The sequence below is a fragment of the Ipomoea triloba genome, chromosome 7 (genome assembly GCF_003576645.1).
Source record: "Ipomoea triloba cultivar NCNSP0323 chromosome 7, ASM357664v1".
Lineage (NCBI taxonomy): Eukaryota > Viridiplantae > Streptophyta > Magnoliopsida > Solanales > Convolvulaceae > Ipomoea > Ipomoea triloba.
The window spans coordinates 26664213-26686867 of NC_044922.1; the positions used below are offsets into that span (position 1 = coordinate 26664213).

General features: G+C 31.2%; 1 protein-coding gene across 2 annotated transcripts; it reads right to left on the bottom strand.

The window, feature by feature from the left end:
- Positions 1–61: 61 nt before the first annotated feature.
- LOC116025048 lies at positions 62–6334 on the bottom strand. 2 transcript variants are annotated; one of them, XM_031266112.1, is made up of 5 exons: positions 6103–6333; positions 5881–5946; positions 4021–4256; positions 2791–3607; positions 62–2623 (listed from the first exon to the last, which is right to left on the bottom strand). In XM_031266112.1, exons 3-5 carry the CDS (start codon positions 4252–4254, stop codon positions 456–458), a joined length of 3219 nt encoding a protein of 1072 aa, XP_031121972.1. In that variant the 5' UTR covers positions 4255–4256; positions 5881–5946; positions 6103–6333; the 3' UTR covers positions 62–455. The 2 variants fall into 2 exon arrangements, with proteins under 2 accessions (XP_031121972.1, XP_031121973.1); XM_031266113.1 differs by lacking the exon at positions 5881–5946 and having other exon boundaries at positions 6103–6334.
- Positions 6335–22655: the final 16321 nt, after the last annotated feature.

A 22655-nucleotide genomic window follows, 5' to 3' on the forward strand; every position in this document is an offset into this window, starting at 1 on the left:
CCCAAAAAAAAAAAAAAAAGAAAAAAAAAAAGGTAAGATCAAAATATTCAAAGACTGCACATTTGAAGCAAAAATGCTGTATAAATTCATGGGAAAAAAAACATCAGGTGGGGTAACTCCTGAATATATGTTGTATCAATCTAAATCCTAGTGTACAAGGAACTCTTTTGTAAAACCAATACACCCAAATAAGACAGCATATTTGAAGCAAATGCTGTATAAATCCAGAAAATATCAGGCAGGACTATTCCTGAATACACAGAGATTTGTAACCAACCAATTCTGGGTATAGCCACTGAAATTATAGACTACAAAGACATGTACAAAGATAATCCCCAACCTCAGCTCACTACCAGAAAGTCATTAAAACAAGCTTCCTCGTCTGTCTTGTCTTATATCCTCTCTATAAATTGATGAGTATAGATTACAGCCTCTCTTTTTTTTTTTCCCATGGTTTACGACAACGGGATTGCAGAAAGGTTACCCGTGGCGGGACATCTTTGCCTTCGAGGGCGCCTAGTTGTCTTTCCCCATCCCGTTAGGCTTCTGTCCTCCAAACTGGATTCGATAGTGTTGTGTTGATGCATTAGGGAAGTGGTTGGTGGGGTTGAAACGAGGGCGGGCTCGCTGTCAATAATGGCAGCAGCCCGTCGTCGCCTTCCCCTTCCACCGCCATTTCTGGTTCCGTTCCTTCTTGTCAATCCCGAGGTCCAGGGATGACCCGTAGCTCTCATTAATCCTCCAAACGTCTGAAGGTCTTCGGTCACTTCGTGTCTCGACAAGGAAGTCAGACCGGGAAGGATGTCCCTCTGAAAGTCCCTTCGCTGCCTTCCCCTCCTTCCTGGACCCTTTCGGGTTCGATTTGAGACCGAAGTCACCGCACTATCTTCCACATTTTGGAACTCGGGAACAAATGGTTTAGGCATGTAGTCTTCTTCCTTTGTCTCTGTTAGTTGCAATGTCATAGCCTCGAAATAATCTATTTCCTCCGAACAAGAATTATCGTTAGGAGCACCATTCTTGCTTACTATTTCTTTGCTCGACTTGCCCTCAACTCCATTGATGCCCGAAGAGACAGCATTGACAAACCACCGAAGCGATTCTGTCAAAGGATCTTCAGATGGATTAAGACGGGTCCCATCTACAACCGATGAGATGGCAACTATTGATTCTGCAGCAATCCTCGCAACTTCATCCTGTGCTTGCTCAACCTTTTGCTCAGGCAACTGCAAAGATGCCTCATTTCGTTTATGCTCTTCCTCGGGTACATTATTTTCCTCGTTGTCTAAAACAACAGGAGCCTCCAAATCTATCTCCAATACCGTCCTTGCTTTGACATTATTGCTCACAACACAGGGCCCTAATAGATCCTCATCCTCAGTAATACACGAGTTCAAATCGAAGTGGTTTCTGATACCGGTAGCTTTTGAGTCCATACTATCTGCAGCATGAAGTTCTCGGGCAGCTTGATCCTCGGACTCTGCAATTGAAGCGTCAAAAGCCACATTGATATCGATCACAATATTCTTCTTGTCATTTCTGATATTTTCTCCTTCGGGCAAGGAAGGAATGGTTGCTGAATTTGAAACAGGAGACTCGTTTTTGGAAGCACAACGATTTTCAATAGGAACCCCGAGAATTTTTCTGACATTTTGAGTCCCCGACACCTCCTTGGCCCCAATATCACTCAAAGTCGAGGCAGCATTTTGGATGAGGATTTCATTGAGATTCTTCGACATGTCACCCTTGCAAAATGGAGTCGAAGAAGACCGAATGAATTCAGAATCAGAGTTTGGAACTTTCCCCTCGTTTTTCTGAACAGGCTTAGATTTAAGCCAAGGAAATTTAGCTACACTGTCTTCAAGCTTTCTTTTATCATCAACGAACTCTTCATCTTGCTTCGTGGTGACATCATCCGCAACATTCAGGTCAAAATCCTTTGCCGACTTAGGGCCTGTTAAGTTGGAGCCAACAAGAAACTTCCCATGTTGATGGTTAGTAGAGCATCCAGACAATACTTTATAGCCCTTGTTATCGTTCGGAGTGTTAAAAAAAACTGAAGGGAAGCGAACGGTTGGTTCCCTCAACCCCGATGAAGATCCATGGTAAAACCCATTCTGGACAGGTAGCTCACTGCCCAAACCCCCGGGATTCACTATAGAGCTGCCATTGGCGTGCCACTTGTCTCCGATAGTTTCATGGCTGTGAGAATAACGGTGCGAGTTTCTACTCACATCTGTAGACGAGTTCAAAGACGCACTTGTATGGAGCGATGTTAACTTCTGAGTCAGGCTACTCGTTGGCCTGCCACCGCAATTGGAGACGGAACATGACCATGAGTTGGAAATCTCGGAGGAATTACCTAAATGATGCGGATGGGGCAACAGAGACGTTGCACCAGGTTCGAGACGGCTACAATTGGAGTTTTCACGACTTTTATCAAGGGTTTCTAAACCACAACCTGCCCTCGCTCTCCACAGGTCATCCCTAGTACTGTGAGCGTGATGAATTCCGGGATTTTGATGAGCTTTCCCGAGTCTAGCTTCAACTGGATGAAAAGGTGTAAGTAACTTATTTTGTTCAAGACATTGAGGTAACGGGCTGACACTACTTTTAGTGTGACCTGCAAAAGGGAATAAACATTTCATTTATAAATACCAACCACCACGAGTAATAGTCAAATATAATAGGATAAGACAGAAAATTATTGGCAATTTCAGCGAGCACACATGTATGCAATTTCTTAAGCCCCGCTAATTAGGTAAGTAGAACCATTACAGGATGTATTACCTGCTTCATATTTATAGGAGAGCCAGTCTCGCTCTTTTCCCTTACTCTCCATAAATGGACTACTCGGGGGGCCATTGGAAGTTCCGTGGTTAGTGTTCCACATCATTTCAGGTGGAGCTAAAAAGCCGGGATTTGGTTTAGCAGTAACATTTCGGGTTTCAGGCTCTTTGTAGCTAGCACAATGACCAAGAAAATCAACGGGCGGTGGAATAGTTGCTTCTTCGAGCTGAGGAGGTTCGTTCAGATCAGCCAACCCATTTACACTTCTTAAACGTAAATGTGACATCGAAGCATCTTTTTGGGAATCAGTTTTTTCACCGCCTCCAAGAAACGATTTCATACTACTCTCTCGTGCAATAGTAAAATTTCCACTAGCAGGGTAGCTCGGGAAGATGGATTCTTTAGAATCTTGCAACTGTTTGCCTTCTTCAGTATCGATGTACTGATCAGCCGAGAATTGAAGATCGAACAATTTTTTCCGCACTTTCGATGGCCTAGCCTCGAATGCTTCACAGTTTTTCGAGGAACATCCATTTTGCAATTGAACTCGACCAGACTGTGCATCGCTTCCCTGTGTACAACTTAACAGAGAATTACCCATTTCGGTACTAGACGTACACGGTCTAGCGTAACCAGAATTTGTCAAAGGAAAGCCGGTAACGTGCCATTTATGAGCATCTTCGTACGGCACTTGAGATCCTAGAATGCTAGACGAAGATGATGGCTCCAATGACATCCGATTTTTATTTAGTTCTTTCTTTTTAACTTCTTCCATCATGTCCCTCTGGATTCTGTAAAGGCGGTGGAGTTCCGAAACCTATGAGAAAAAGTCTCAAACAATTAAGAACTAGCAATACAAGTCCTTCGGCACACACAAAGGGCTTTGAAAAAGAAATTGTCAATCAGCAGCCAATAATAGTGATAAAAACAACCCAAATGGAGGCAACCTCAGCCAAGTTGGTCATGTTGTTGGCTTGGTGACCATACGGTTCCAATTTCAACTCCTAGTAGGAGCAGCCTATTGGGAGTATTGGCCTTTTTGGTTTGAACCAGTTAGCTATGGGCAACCTAGGCTGGTTTACCTCATTGTGGTCATATGCCAGCTAGGGTCACAAGGCGAGATTTACCCAGTGCACACCCTCAGGTAGTAGTTGCAGGTTTCTTTCATCAGCCAGAAAAAAAAAAAAAAAAAAAAACAGAAAACAAGCATACAACCTAAAACAGGTGTACCTGGTTCTTGAATATTGCCTCGTGTTCGAGCATTTTCTGTTTTACTGCATCCTTGTTGTATCCTGAACAGGCATCCACAACACTCCTCGACGTGAAACCATTACAATATTGCCCATTTGCTACGGCCCTATCTCCATAAATCAGGGGCCAATTACTACTAGTAGAATCCTCATTAAGGTCCCTCATGGAGTAATAACCCGGCAAGACGCCTTTCTCGTGCACTTGGGTTCCCATTCCTGCACAAATAAATGAAATTAAACTAGAATAAATGGCTTATTCTGATTAAAATATTAAGTATTTCGACAGAAGGAAGAACACTCCTAGTCATTATGGGAAACGCCAACGAAAATTAACGAACAATCAGCCAACAGTTGCAAACATAATTCACACACAAGCGGGGAAAAGTACAAAGTTCTGATCGAACAAAACAAAAGAAATAATAATAATAAATAAAACAAACCCCCCATGCCTAAATATAGCAGTGTGCGATCTCCCTCAACAAAACAACAAAGCAGGAAAAGTGGCTTAGTTATCCTATCCAAAAGCATACATCTCCTTTTACTCTTGAAAAAACAAAGTGTAATAAAAACAATAACTAGTTTTTTTCCTTAACAGCTAAGGATGCAATTTGTGATTTGTCGATAAATTCAAAATCGGTAATTGAGGAGATCAGGAACTACTGTAGTACCGTTAATGTGTGCAAGGTTTAAAATATGAGGTACCAAAGTCATGTAGCAGTTATATAGAAGTAAATAAAAGATAAAAGAACAAAGATCATTTCAGTATAGAAAACCAATCATGGACTGACATTCTAATATTCTATAATGCCAATATTTTTGAGCATCATTCAATCTCGAGTATATGGCATCAAATTTATGCATCTTTTGTTCACGACCATTTTAACAAAGCATCAATTAAGATTTAAGAGTTTACAAAAGTTAGTACCTCTAAACTACATACGATCAAAGATAAAGGGATTCATACTTTTGGCATCGATTAGAACATCAGGATATTCACCAATTGGAGAAAAAGGAAATGATACAGAATTGAAGATTGCAACGTATATATATTCAAAACATTGACATTCCAGAATGTACAATTACAAGCTACAATCAAAAAAAAAAAAAAAAAAAAAACTTTCGTTGTTGGAAAATGCAGTCCACAATTCACACTGGCATCTTTTGTTTGTTTCTAAAGCTTCATAGGGACTAGCATGTCACAAACCAAACCAAACCAACCAGTTAACAAAAGGAGATAACACAAATTTCTCATTCAACTACGCAATTTAATCGCTTCTTTAACAAAATTGACCGCACCAATGGATGAAACAGAAACCAGTTAAAACAATAAAATAGAGCTCGGAAAAGCATCAACACCTCAGCCAAGAATAAGCAACTAATCTCAATAGATAAATTCCAGGCTCTCACTCCAATTAGAAGAATAAACACTTCACTGTTTTCTTTACTATAGTCACAAGACAAAACACTTTAACACAAATACACAATACACACTTCATAAGCTTCGAAAAGTCGCAATCTTTTAACTTCACAAAAACTATGGGAAGCATTTATGTCCACAAGCAAATACGATCCCAAAGATTAAGAACACTTGCCGAATTCGATAACTAATCGAATCTGTCAGTATATTTTCACAAATAAGTAAACTACAGTATGATACAGGAAATGTACAATCCCAATTATCCAGATTAACCACCAAACCATTAAATGGAGAGCCCAAAAACACAATTCAAGCACAATTACAGCTAAAGTAACCACAAAATTACTAATTAAAATCAATCATGTAAAACAAAAACAAGAATTCCAAAGAATCCAATAATCATCATGTCTAAGATAATTTTACCTCAGACCCACATCCTGGAATCACCTCTTCTCATGACCCTTTGATGGATTGAATCATTAGACAAAGCTTCAAGAATTAAAGCAGCTCAAAATTATGGATATTCAAAGCCCAGGAAGCCAAACAATTAGAAATAAAGACATAAAAATATAAACAGATTAAAAAAACAACAATTCAGGAATAAATAAATAAAGGGGAAAACTAAAGTGAGGGGTTTGGCAACACCATTGAAGAAGCACAGATCCTCATGAGACTGAACAAAAGATTGAAGATTTCGATCTGCTGGGGCCAGCCCCCCGTTCTCTCTCTCTCACCCTCTCTCTGTCTAAAACTAAGTTCTTTCTCTCCCTAAAGTGCGTAGCATAAATTTTTAGTTTTTGTAGAGAGAGAGATCCCAGATAAGAAATCTTTCACACAAACAAACGACCTTCTTCTAAAGAACAGTGACATTTAATTTGTCAACATCCGGTCTCTTTTATTCTCCGCTTTTTCTTCACTATAAATTTCTTTCCTTTTTCTTCCTTTTTTTTTTTTGGTACCCACAAAATTTTATTGAGAAATCATAAGAAATGGGGCATTTTCTTGATTCCCTCCACCTTCCTTGCTTTTTTTTTTTTTTTTGGTATAGATATTAATGAATTAAATTTTACAATATCATACGTAATGTAGTGTGTATATAGTAGAATTGTATACTTAACTTATTAAAGATATATTTTTGGAAAACAAAGAGAAAAATTGTATATTTGGTCACTAAGTTATACCCAAGTTTCGACTATGTTATGACTGTATTCAATTTTTACCCTTTAGTTATGAGCGAAGTGGCGAATTTAATTCTCAATGTTAGGAGATCTCAACTTATGGAAAATTCAAAAATCTCATATTATTGGAGGGTAAAGTAGGAAATTCACATATTATTATCATTTTTATATTGAAACCACTTTGACAACATTATTTTTTAATTTCTCAACTTTCTATTTCGAGGTTATTAAACTCCAAAAATACTTTAATAACGCGTATGACTTGTTAGGAACCTAGGTTTCGTAACCTCTAAAGTAGCTTAGGTCATCTCCAACCCAAAACACTAATTTTTTCACTAAAATGAATTTCTCAGCATATTCTTACACCAAATTTTGTTCATCTCCAACCCATTTACACCAAATTTTATTAAATAATTTGTATTCTCAAAATGCAAAGCTTTATATTAATACTTTAATTATTTTAGTGTAAAATATAATTATAATGTAAATAATATTTTATTCCACAATAATACATCATATAACATCCGTTACGTTTTTGTTTAATTTATATTTAATACTAGTCTTGTTTTAATCGTTTTAATGTGATCTTTCAAATGATGTAATTTATTTTTAACTATATAAAATTTATGTCTAAGTATTAAAAAATGTAAATATAACCCCTAAACAAAAAGGATACAGTAGAAATTAATAATAAAAAAAATAACAATAGCACAACAAAGGAAAAAAAAAATCTCAAAATTTTGCCATTGATGAATTGTATTGCGCCAAAATTTGCCACTGGCGTGGCGTAGTACTATTCATTACTATATATATATATATATATATACTAGTTATCACACGCACGTTGCGTGATTAAACCAATGCTCAATGCATATTTTTAAATTAGTGTTCCTTAATTGGTTAAAGTAGTCATATAATTATGAGAGAGAAAAAAAAAACTAAATTAATAAAAATCAAAGAAATAGTCTCGATGCTTATATATTTTAATAAAACATAACGAAATTGTAAATAACTAAATTACAACTAAAGTAAGTAGAAACTACTTACATAGGAGCAAATGGTGTGTCATCATTGTCACTTGTTTGGACACCGGTCCGACCATTTAAAATCCATGTGTAATTGTATTTGTGATCAAGTACTTTATAGTTCGTCCGGACAGGTTTGACAATGACATTTGAGATGATATACCATTTGTTGGTTTGTAAAGTGATATCATACATTACAATGTCATTATCAAACACTATTGATTGAACCCGAGTTCCTTGCATTTAGATATAGCATTTACAATGATGTTGGTGGTGAATGAGAGCATCTTCATAATAATAATAATAATAATAATAATAATAATGATAAAAATAAAATAATAATAATAATAATAAGGGAGAAATTTTTACTATTTACTTACAGTTTCATCCTCAAGGTCGATGAGCATATACTTTTTCTCAGATGTTCTAATAGCGTTTTTTTGGTTTGTTTTTCTTAATGATATGAACTGTATAACTCCAGCCCACAGTTTGTGTGTCAATATCAATTAACTTTACTGCATTTGTCATGACTAATATCCTTGTGCCATGGGAAATATGTTCATAAAGGATGTTATGAAATAAATCAAATAATATAATGTGAACCACAATATAAATTCAAAAACCATAGATTAGCTTAGGGAGTTAGGAGTAACTAAAATGTGTAGATTATAGAGGAATATAATAAGAACCACAACATTACATACAAGGATACAAGTATTGATGAATAGATTATACAATAGGTATATTTACATAACGATATTGAAGTTATACTAATTAATGAGTATACCATCATTGAATTTAAAAAAAAAAACCATAATCATTATGAGTACAAATACAAATAATAGAATTAGCATGATAATATTTTGAAAATCATACCTATATATAGAATGTCAAGTAGATGGTGTGTTACAGAATATGTTAGGTTTAGTTTTGGGTGAATACCAGTGAGAAAGAGAGGGGTTTATATACTATTGTTTTTGGGTAGAATAATTGTTTAGTTAGGAATCTATACAAAATTGTATAATAGAATTCTATTAATACTTTAATATTCTAATTTTAAATTAGGAATCTATACAGAATTGTATTATATAATATTGCCAATTTGTTTGAAAACTGCAATAAAGAAACAAATTGCCTAAAGAATTTAATGTTAAACTTCCGTTATATTCAACAGAAAGAATTTGGTAAAATTATAAATGATTAGGATATATTAGGAATTTAATTGGAGGTTGCACAATAAAAAGAACACAAAGTACAATATGTTATAGCAGACTATTACACCAACATTTTTTTAGTTCCAGTTAGGGGTCTAACATTATTGGCTCTTATTATAAGTGTAGATATATATATATACCTACTATACTAATAAGAGCCAAAGAGAGTTAGGTCTAAAATGGGTAGAAAAAATGGCGGTCAAATTATTTAATCAAATGAATGGTTCAGATGAACTATTTAATCAAATGGATGGTTAAGATAATTCAGATTAATATTATTAATAGAGATTACCTAATTTAACCTTACTTTTATGATTATCCGTTAAGTTTTCCGTTAAATATTTTCTTCTCCGTTAATATTCCGTTAACTTTTAACTTACCCATTAATTTCTATAAGAAAGGTCTTAGTTTCGAACCTCATCTCAATCAAATTTGACATAATTAAGTTTCTCACTCTATTTTACTCTTATTAAATTAAATAAATTAGTAGCTACAACAAAAAATGATACATATGTATTTCTTTATGTTAGAATTATGTGTCTACAATACCTTTATTTGAAAAAATTATTCATTATCAAAAAATTAAATTAAATAAGAGAAATAATTTCATTAGTTATAGTGTCTTTATTTTCTCTCATGCAAAGATTCTTTACATTCAAATTTATCAATTGATATTCATTACATTGTCCATTATCTTATTTTTACAGTATCTTGTAATTAAATATCAAAGTTATAGTACAAAATAATGTTATATATTTACTTAACACGTATTTTATTAATATTATGAAAAAAAATTAAAATAATTTGAAGCTAATTATATTAACTACTTGGGGATTAGTTGACAAAGAGAGTACTCAAATAATAACTCAACAAATTGAAGCGGAATCACTCTATTTTACTCTTATTGAATTAAATAACTTAGTAGTTACACCAAAAAATGATACATATGTATTTCTTTAATACCATGGAAAAAAATAAAAAAGAATATTTTGAAACCAATCATATTATCTACTTGGGGGATTTGTTGACAATGAAAGTACTCAAATAACCCATTACCCAGCAAATTGAAGCGAGAAACTACATTTTAATATCTTTGGAATACATAATATTTTAAATTTTCAAATTTTTATTAATTTATTTAATCTTTTTTCTTAAACTAGGGATTTCTTTATCCACAATAACTCATTCAACAATAATGGTTGAACCAAATGAACCCCAAGCAGAACACCTAAAGGAAAGTCCATAACTCCTATATCATAATCTCATTGCATGACGTTGTCATCTATGCTACCAACAATAACCGAATTGCAAATAACACACTACCAACAAAAAGGAAGAGAACAAATAGTAAAGATGAAGACAATGACAATGTACTCAAAAGAGAATTAAGAACACTTTGAAAAATTCAAATTAAAAGTAGTATTTTTTTAGACTATCATTTTTTGACCAAATATTTAGACTATCGATTTTACAAGGTTGCAAACATTTATTTTAATAATTATAATGAATTTTCTATATTATCTTGGATTCATATACTTTGAGTTAGATATTTAAATAAAGGGTCACACTTGTGTGAGACTGTCTCAATGATCCTTATTCGTGAGACGGGTCGGGTCGGTCAAAGTACCATGCAAATGTCATACTTATATGTGCAAATCTCACACTTATATGCTCAAATATAACACTAATCAAAAATACAATTTTTGTTACTTATAAGAGAAAAAGTAATACATTTTTCATAATAAGTAATGTTGACAAGTACCTCTCACTTATAAGGTCAAATATAATACTTTTGAGGAAAATGTAATACTTTTATATCGAAATGTAAAAGTATTGTATTTTCCCTTAAAAGTATTACATTAACCTAATAAGTAACAAAAATTTTATTCTTGATTAGTATTACATTTGAGCATATAAGTATGACATTTGTGCATATAAGTGTTACATTTGCATCTTGACCCGACCCGTCTCACTGTGAGACGGTCTCACAAAGTTTTTGTCTTAAATAAAAAAATTTGACATTCAATTACCCATGTATAAACTTCTCCTATATAATATTGCATTGATATACTTTCAAATATTTATTTAAATATAATCACTGGGCATTAACACATTCGCGCAGTGCGCGTATAAAACTAGTATATATATATATATATATATAGAGTCATGATCAGGTGCGGCCGTGCTCTCCCGTGCGGTCGTGCGGTTTACACCACTCAATATTACGAAATACACCACACAATGTTAAGAAACACACCACACAAATATATACTGTGGTGTGTTTCTTAACATTGTGGTGTGTTTCTTAACATTGAGTGGTGTATTTCGTAACATTGAGTGGTGTGTGACCGCACGGCAGAGCACGGCCGCACCTGAAATTATATATATATATATATATATATATATATATATATATATATATATATATATATATATATATATATATATATATATATATATATATATATATATATATATATATATATATATATATATATATATATATATATATATATATATATATATATATAATTAATTAATTAATTAATTAATTAATGAATGAAGTCTCACACATAAGTGTATGGTGGAATTACATACACCCGGAACGATTCTCAATATTTTCCATTCAAATTTGATATATCTCTATCGCTAACAATAAAGATATCTTACATTAATAGCGCATTAATGATACCAACCGGGTTGACAAATACAATTTATAATTTTATATAAATATTTATCATTAAATATTACCTTCTTTTTTTATGAACTCACCTTTTTAGATTGGGCGTTGGATAGCGTCCTATTCGTTCTTCAATTGTTAGGTAAACTTATTACTTTATTATTATTTTAAAAAATAAACTTTTTTTGCACTGAAATGAATACAATTTATATAACTAGTACATGCTAATATGATATATTGGTATTATTTAAAAGGAAAATAATGTATATTTACTTTTAAAAATATTTATGACCGATTATTTTAGTTGTTTATTATTAAAAGTCGTAAAATATAATTCAAATTTGGTAAGATTGTGGCAATTTTGATCCAATGATAATGGACACATGAGAAAACTCGAATGAAAGGATTTGGATCTCAATATTTTTTTTTATGTTTACGTTTATTGGACAACTTTATTGCCATTTGTAAGATTGTGACAGTTTTGATTATCTGGTGAATATAAAACATAAGGGATATTTCATTTTTGTGAGCATAAATATAATATGTGCAGTCCAACTATCAGCTTAGGTTTTTAGTTGAGATGGAGCACATACTTTAATTTGGTATCAGAACCATGCAAAAGTTCATGGGTTCGAATTTCCGCGTCACCCTCAAAAAGAGACTTCCACGTGTTGCGCTCGGAAATCCACCGCTATGTGCAGTCCAACTATCAGCTTAGGCTTTTAGTTGAGATGGAGCACATGCTTTAATTATTTTGACCTATAGTTATTTTATTTAAAGTTAAAACACTCAAAGTCTTAAAATACAGTAGCACACAAATCACACAGAAGACGAACTCGATCAAGAAGGTGTTGACAATAATCAAACGCATGATTTTCTTCTGTGAAATTATGTTGCATCAACTTGGACACACATTTCAAGACAATTGAAGATACATTTTCAACTTTTTAAGAGTGGGCCTAAACAACCAATTGCGAATAACAAATTAAAGAAATCGAAATTATATCTTGTTTCTCAATTTAAAATTTAGTGAATCAATTTTGGACAAAATAATACTATAGCGAGTAATGCTATTTTTACATCCTAATTTTTACCCCTTTACATGGTAATCTTTTATTGGTTCTTTTTATATATTTGACGGGATAATTGAATTAGTTATTGGACTCGATCCAAAGCACATTTGGACTGACCCGAAGTAGTCAAAGTAATCAACACGATCAGTTGGTAACGGTTAAAGAGTGAAGCAAAAGGAGGTGGAACGGCTCTTAAAGTCCAATGCGCTACCTCCTCATCAAAGAGCAGTTACGGAGAAGAGCTTCAAACAATTATTGAGGAGCCCCGACACTTATGGAGGGGAGCCGTGGCACATATTAGGAGACCGTTAGTGTCCATTATTATTGTTGCTACCATTGTACAGTATAAAAGCTGAGCCCATTAACAAATAGGGGGACACTCTGAAACTTTGTACTGAGACTATAGCAACACAATCTATCTTTGTTCACTTATACACAAATATTTCCAGTAACATATTTAATGTCAATATTTAATTAATATTGATTCCTTTAATATATACATTTCTTTTTTAATGTTGGGTAAGTTAGCCAATGAATTAAAAAAAAATTGTATTACTATGTCAAAGGTAAAAAATATACGATAAAATCATAAAAATTAAAATTGGTCTACTATAAATATTCACGATGGGATGAATTCTCATTCACACAACGTATTTTAACTTCTAACAATCGAATTTTAAAAAAAAATTAATTCCATAATCAACTAATTGGTAACTCACTTACGGCATGTTTGGTTCGTGGAATAGGTCGGGAATGGAATACCATTCCCGGAAATAGACCTATTCCATTGTTTGTTTCGTCATTTTATTCCTGGGAATAGCATTCCCGGGAATGACCTATTCCCTTTGCAAGGGGCATAGCCATTCCTAGGGGACCCCCTAGTATTAGCTATTCCCAAGTATTTGGGAATAGCTTTTATACTATAGTACCAAAAATACCCTTTTTATTATATTATAATCCTTATATATAATATTTGTTTATTTAAATATATATTTATTTATATATTAAAAATGTAATTAATAATAATAATAATAATACATTTTTTTATTTAAAAAAAAACTTGTAACTAAGATCAATTAAGACTCCTTTAAATGAATGAGTTTTTGCTCTTTAAGGCTTCCTCATCTTGTTGTTAATTTCAAAAGAGAAACAATGCTTCTCTTATATAGAGGAGCTCAAATGAGCTCCTCTTCATGAGTTATCAATGTGGGATCAAAAACTTTAATTTGTGTTTTAAAAAATTATTTTATATATAATTTTGTTTTGTATTATTATTATTATTATTATTATTCCTTTTTTCTTATTTATGTTATTAATATTGTTATAATTTTTATTTTATTATTACATAATAATAATAATATCATTAATAATAACATGAATGTCATTATTATTATTATTATTATTATTATTATTATTATTATTATTATTACATATTTTATAGGGGTATTTTCGTCTTTTAAAACATATTTCATTTCTATTCCCTAAACCAACCAAACACTGTAATATAATTCCTAAAGTCCATTCCTTCCGCGAACCAAACAATAGAATACAATTCCTATTCTATTCCTTGCCTATTCTATTCCTTATGGAATAGCATTCCTATTACCTCAAAATTCATTACGTGAACCAAACGTGCTGTTAGTTTTATATTCGAATAGCGGAATAGGGCTAATGATATTGTGGTCTAGTGACACTCCTAAATGAGAGGTTATGAGTTCGAGCCCTGTAACAATATTGACTGTTTATACTAAAATAGTTATGAACAGATATTACATTATAACAGGGTGAGTAGTAATAAAGAAAAAAAATAAAATGAATAAGCTAGGGTTTGGTAGTTCGTGGGGGAAAGGTAACTGCTTATATTGGGTCTTAGCTAACTACATGGGATTTTTCTTATTTTTGCAATTTTTTTAGTCTATTTTAAGTGATTTTGTTATCATAAATTTTTTTCTATTTTAAGCATCGTTAATTGGTTAATGGTAGATTGGTAGTACCCACAGTGAGAAGATATAATGAGGGGGGACCCACTAACACCGTGGGTGATTGATTATTCTTTCATGTACGGAGCATTTCTTTATTGTTTTTTTTTTTTTGAAAAATGCATTTCTTTATTGTTGAATAATTCGTCATTTAAAAATATTATTTTTTAGGATACAAAGAAAATTCACAATCACTATCTAAATGTATATATGTGCATTTTCATGTACTAATCTGTATCACAGTGGGTAATTTTGTGCATATCGCACAACTGCAAATTACATCGAATAATATTTAGATGATGAGCACTCAATATCTACTATTCTTAAAAGTACATCTGGTGATATGTAAAAGTGCACTGAACTTTCATATTCCTAGATGCACTTGTAGTTTTGTTTGATGCACTTGAACTCAAATATGACTGGGTTCGAATGAAACATAACTCGTTAGCACTCCGATGTCAAACTCTTTAATTCTAAATTAAAGTAATTCCATAAATTTATTACACTATTTCCAAAGTTTCCAATTTAATACTTTTTACAAGTTTAAACCAGTCATGAAATATTCTACGCTATATCATCATAAATTCAATTATCAATTAATTTAGTTAGAAAATTCAAAATATACCAATTAACTAAATTAATGATAAATACATTCCAAATTTTTTCAAAAAAAAAAAAAAAATACATTCCAAATAGATGGTCATAGGTTCGAGCCTTGGTGATAGTGTTTAGATTATTTGAACTGAAAGTGTTTGAAAAAGTATAAAACATATACTACCTTGTAAATAATCATGAGTATTCAAAAAAAAAAAAACAATGATACTAAAAATATAAAACATATTTTATATTATATAGTTGCCTTATACGCTAACCAGTGGGTCACCTTATCAAGTCGGAGAGGTCATCGGCATCCGAAGAACGGTCACTGATTTTTTCCTCAGTTGTTATTAATGATAGCGGTCAACGGAAAACAACAATAGCCAATGGCAGCTAGCGACAGTCAACAACGGCATGCTTATTGATAGCTAGCATGTTGCCGGTAAATTGAACTCATTTTATTGATTTTAATAAATTGAAGTGCTTAATTGCACATTTTAAAAGTTCATGGCTTAATTGCACTTTCCTGTAAAATTAGGGGGTGTATTTGACCATTTTCTCTTCAATAAATAATTTTCTACATTCAATTTTTTCCTAACCTCACTCACCATTCAGAAACCACACACCATAGTCGACTACAGGTATCATCAATCACACGAACTAATTCTATTCGTTCAAATAGAATCCCAAAGTTCAAATTTGAAACTTTTATTTTAAACTAAAAAAGACATGTGTCGCCTCATCCACCCCATATAAAAAATTTTACATTAAATATTGAAAATTAAAGAATGATTTTAGTATATTTACAGGTTAATTGACTGGAATGGTCAACAAATAAATAGAGTGAAGAAAAATACTCAATTTTTAAAATTTGGATAAATTTAAGAAAAACTCATTTGGACTTGCGTTTCTCATATTTCATGCGAAAAAAAATTAAATTTCATAAATTTGACAAACTCAGTTGAGATTTGTATTTTTTTTTACCAAAAACGCAAGTTCCAAATGAATTTTTTTAAACCTTGTCCAAATTTTAAAAATTGTAAATTTTCATCCCCTCCGTTTATTGTTTTCTTTTTCTTTGACCATTTCAGTCAATTTCTCGTGTGACGCCACTTCTAAAGGGATGCGATTGGCTGATACTCTTATCTATTGTGCATGACAAATCATAAGTTGTGATTTGTGAGGGTTGCGTAGGCAGTGCACCCACATGTATTGTGCTACGTGTCAACCATGATGTGCCTACGTGGCTGCTTTGCAGCACATCGTTCAAAACGTTCTACGTTGACATGTTCGATCGTTGTCTCTTGTTGAATAATTAAATTAATTCTTTAATCACTTGAGTAAATCAATCTCATCTGTATAACTCTTAATTACATACTCCGTAATATTATTCTCTCGTTACTTTAATATTGTTGACATTAAAATATATTGTACCTAAAATGAAGGCCTAAGGTTGAAACTATCCCCGAAATTATACCTATTGCGAGATGACATGGCTTTTTGTAAAAATATTTTAAATTTCTTGTTATAATGACATGGGTTGCAAACTTGTAACCCTGTCAAAAGGTTGTCATAGTCATTCATAACTACGGCAACTTTTTGTACTATTTTTTTAAAAAATTTGTTTGTTTTGAATATTTTATTTAAAGGAGTATTACATGTATACTCACATTCTATTTTTTGCTTACATATCACCATTTGATTCATTCAAAAAAATGTAGGTCACAGTTTTTATTACTTTATTTTCATCTTCCTCCAATAAAATCAAGACACATGGCGAGAGTTTTACTCTCTTGGAGTACATATAACTTTCCATAAGTAAAATAGTAAATGAATTATAAATTTGGTGGTGTGGAAGTATGGTCCACTTTTAAAAGTGAGAGAGTATTGCAAAGATAAAGATAGCTCATGCTTCACTTATCACATTCGGAATGATCTTTCAACAAAACTGTTAATTTCTTTGTGAGTGCATATCTGACTATACCAATTTTTACTTATCCATTTTTAAGTAACTTTAATGATGCCAAAGGCCTTGTAGTCAAGTGGTAGTCACAGATTCGATCTTTGTACTTCAGTAGTTTGAGATATGTAAATCTCGTTTCCCTCTTTTGTGATTGGAAATGTACGAAGTTAAAGCAAAACTAATCACTATTTGTGTCAAGATGAATCAAAATAGTCATTTTGTTGTATAATTAGGCATACATTTTGCTCACCCATATAATTGAGAACTTTATTTGATTATTCTTGTATATGTTCGGAAACAAAAGTACAATTTATCCTATGCTTTATATCTTGAATAATGTATTTGACTAATTAGTTATCAAATTATTAAGAGATTTCCAATTTCACAGTCAGTCAATTAAAATTTATCGCTTAATAGTCAACAAACAAGATCAAATATGCCTGTGTGTACAAGAGATCTCCTCGCTTTGAACATAATTTTTACATTACTATTGTCGAATTTCGAACCATAGTCTCATGTCCCAAATATGACGAACCAGTGAGCTATGCCCTTGCATGCCATTTTACAATATCTTGAATTTAAACTTTGTAAACATCAAACAATTATGATCACCACATAATAATAATAATAATAATTATTATTATAATAATAATAATAATAATAATAATAATCAACCAAAAAACATAACCATGCAGAAATAAAAATCCAGCAAATAAACGTGTTTAATAGAGCAAAGATTCCAACAAATGAGTTTTCGTGAAGTCTGTAGAAGGACGGAATTGTTTTGTTTTATACTCCGTATCCCATTCTTATTTCAAGAGTCAAGACATATAATAAATGCAATTTTTGTATATGTGTATAGGACAAATGAGAATCGACACCCATTAAAATTTTGAAAATTAATCATATCCGTCAAATCAGAAGCAAGAAAAAAAAAATATAGTGACATTTTGACAATTATTTTAAATTTTGAGTGCATTGTGCAACACTATTAAGTGCATTCTTTGATATATACAAATACAATCGATTGTGTTTAATTTACATACCATCAAATGCATTTGTGATTTTAATAAGATGCACTACTTTCAAAGCCACGGGTCATAACTATACTTATATAATTTAGAAATTGCAAAGTACACGTTCATACTTGTGTACGAATTTTTATTTGAACATTTCTCATATAAAATGTGCAAAGATCTTATTATTACTAAACTTTAATGTGTGCAATAATTATAAAATGAACCTCACTCTTAAAAGTTGTTAATAATTATAAAATGGACAATGTTTTGGTTTATATATATATATATATATATATATATATATATATATATATATATTAACACTCTCAACCATTGATGAATAATTGATGGACGACTGCGATCAGTTCTCACCTTTTACAAGAGGACTCTATTTTCATTTGAGTTGTAACCGGTATAAGAGGCATTGATGTAGTGATGTACACCTTATAACTTTCCTATATGGCTATATATAATATATAAGTGTTATACATCCTTAGACCTTAAGTCAATAAAATCATATCATGCAATAAAAATTAAAAAACTAAAGAATTATTTTTCTTCAAATATTCATTTATTAAATTATTTTAAAACAAGGTTTCATACTATATATAATTATTTATTTTAAAACAAGAAAACATGTGACATGCTTAATTAATTAATTAATTAATAAGCCAAAGACCTTGTGGTCTAGTGGCATCCGGTGTTTCGGTTAGCATTCCCACATGGGAGTGGGTTTGAGCCTCAGTGGAGGCAACTGTTGACTCCTCGTTGTGCTTCAGTAGGTTGAGAAAGTAGATATGAACAGATACTATATTGTAACAGAGTCATTAGTACTAAAAAAAAATTGATTAACTAATAACGTATAAATGTTATACATTATTGCTGTACCAAACGAAAATCCACTTAGTTAAGTCATCAAATCAAACATTTTTTTAGCATTTTTCTTTGATATCTTATGTATTATAAGTATTCTTGTGATCTTGGAACAACAATGTGGTCCCAACTTGAATCAATGGTCATTTTCAATGGAAACGTATGACACTTTGAAATTGTGGAAGATTTTGGTTTAGTTTATGTTAAGGGGCCCTCAAAGTCCTTGCAAGCTTTTATGGTGGTGACACAAACACCTCAAAGCCAATTCATTATTTGGACTTTTAGTCATATGATTCAGTGATTCACACTCACAATAACAATATATGACTACTTATTTTGGGTGATAAGAAAACCTCAATCTATGGTTTATACTAAATAAATTTTTGTCTTATGTAATAAGGAGTAACTTGTAAATTACAAAGTAAAGATAGATCACAGTAGGTAGATCATATGTAATAGATTCGATCAAGAAGTTATACATGGACAATCATTATACCATGGACAACTAACATATGGTTCATTTGCCAAGCACATGACAGGTATGTAATGACTCTCCTATATGGGAGGTAATGAGATCGAACCTCAGTGGAGACGATGTGACGATGCTGATTCTTTGTGCTTCAATAGGTTGAGAAAGTATGTATGAACAGATACTATAATATAATAGAGTCAGTAGCATTCAAAAAAAACATTTTGTTCATTTTTAATATAATAAAAATTCATTCATAGCTAGTATATTTAATGTTCGTTTTTAATATAATGAAAATTCATTCATAGTTATTATATTTAATGTTCATTTTTTAAAGGTCCATATTTCTATTTAAAAATAAACTTTTAATACATTAAAAATAAGCATTTATGAGTAGTTCACAATATGAATCATGATTTACAATATATTGTCAAAGGTATATGTTTAGTTATTTATCTACAAATAATAGCTTGGTTAAGGTCAATGAGTTTGTTAAATTTTTTACTGAAGAATAAAATTTAACGATGATAGTCACACTTATATAATTCATAATTTAAAATAATATTTAAAATTGACATTTGAATAAAAATAATAACAATGTTACATTCATTTCATAAATTTATTCTTAATATTTAATTGGTCCTTAATTTAACATTACTAGATTAATTCTTTTTTTTTTTTTTTAAACAATTTCGTCCTTAAAATTCACCCTTTTTCCTTTCAAATCCCAATGCGGATTTCCGTCTACGAATCTCGGTCGAATAATATAACAATTAGTGGAGAGATAATTATGATGTATTTTATTGCAAGGGGAATTAGCTGGAAAAGAATTGCAATTCAATGTGAGATAAATGTGTAGTGCGGATAGAATTCAAATTCTTTTCAGGTGGTGAGAATAGAATTACTAGATTTTCTATAAATTTAAATTCTTTATTATATTGTTCGGGTGGTGAAAATATAATTATTAAATTTTCTATTATATTATTTCGTTTACGTTTGAAATGGAATAAGCAGTATACATATCAAAATGACCATTGAATTGCAAATTGGCAATTCATGCGAGGGGAGGGGATGTATAATTTTTAGAGAAGGACAATTTAGTCCCCACAATTTATATTTTCTTTGACACATCATAAAATTGTAATTTTTTCACATTGAATGTGAAATTTTTTACTTTTTGGAATTAAGTAAGAAGCGAATTGCAATATATTCTTCTCTATCAAACATGTTATTAATGCGTTTAAAAAAAAAACATGTTATTAATGCAATTGCATTAGATTTGGATTAATCTTACAATGCTAATGGTATTGAATGTTGTATACCCAAAAACTCAAATACTTAATGTTAGAACGAGGATATTGGATACTACAAAACATTAAAAACATAAAACACAAAACATTATTTAAAAAAATATAGGAAAAAGTGTCAAATAAATAATTGAAATTATCGTTTTTGTGTAATTTGTCCATTGAACTAAAAAAAAATGCAATTGAACCATTAAATGAACGAAATATGTGCAATTAAGATATTTTTGAATTTCTTTTAATACAATTAGAATTGAGAACATTTCGATTCCTACTAATATGACAAATGAAAGGACAACTCTTAGTACATATCATTAAGCAATATGATTGGATTTCATCATAAAATTTGGAAAATATCCCAATTGCACTTTTTTTTTGTTTGATTATTCGATTGCATACTTTTTAAGTTCAATGACCTAATTGCACAAAAATAATAAATTCAGTTCACTTATTTGATAATTTTTCTAAAAATATTTAATTGCAAATTTGTAAATATCTTTTATTTAATTATGTATGAATATTATGGAGTAATTGTTTATTAAAGAGTTAGATATGACGGTTTGGCACTATGGCGTGTGCTGCTGAAACTAGAAAATGATGTTTAAGGGCATTGGTGGGCCCGGAGACATTTAAGCCATGCCGATCACGAGATTTGGGGCTTGCACTGACAACTTACCTGTTGCGTGGGGACCACCGTCGCATGTTTTCCTAGGAATGTTTTGCCGGCCCATTTATTTTGTTTAATTAAATTTGGCCCAAAATATAATTACTTTTTTCTTTTTGTCGAGCCCAATTTTATTTATTTATTTATTTATTTATTTATTTTTAACTCTAACAAATACACAAATTCATATGGATGTGTTTGGTTCACATATGAGAATCGAAATTAGAATAAGAATCAAATACTTGTAATGTTAATGAGTTTTGGTGAAAGTATTTTGAATGTTTGGTAGTAGGTGAAATTGGAATGTTTACCAATATTGATGTTTAGTTATGTATAACTCTATAATAGAATAAAGATTTTAAAGATACGAAAAAAAAAAAAACAAACAAACAAAAGATCAAGGCAATTTATCTTAATATAATGACATTCAAAACACTAATATAAGCAAACAAAATCAAAACAAAAAATCTAAAACCAGTAATCGAAAGCTAAAAATTAGATTACTAATAAGCTTAAATAATGATACCCGCTTTTAATTAAAGAATGAAATTTTTAATTGAATGGGTAATAAACTTTATAGTTATGTTTTAAAAAGTTATCAACCAAACACTAATTATAATTTTACTTCTCATTCATAGTGTATAAATTCATGAACCAAACGCACCCTATATATTTGATTCACAAAGCCTTTAGACGTACTGATACAGAATTCATATGTAACTTCATGCATTTTCATGTGATGATGTTAGATGGTATTTTTCAATCCCCAATTATGAATTTACCTTTCAAATGCGAACAAAACAAGTATAGACAATTACAATTTTATAGTTCATAATTTAACTAACATATCAATAAGTAATTATGAACTTTTTAAATTGAAATACAAAAAATAAAAATAAAAATTATATATGTGACATTGATCTACTGGATACGAATATTACTTCCAGTTTTTCAATCCTAAGGTGGGGGTTCGATCCGGTCACAGTTTATAGCTTCATCAACGTTTGAATTTGTGAATTTAACATTTAAATTCAAAATAATTACCAATCATAGATAATACTAATAAACTTAATTCCAGTAATGGTTCATTATTGACTATTCACATTTATCTTTTTTTTTTTTTTTTTTTTTTTTTTTTTTTTTTTTTTTTTTTTTTTTTT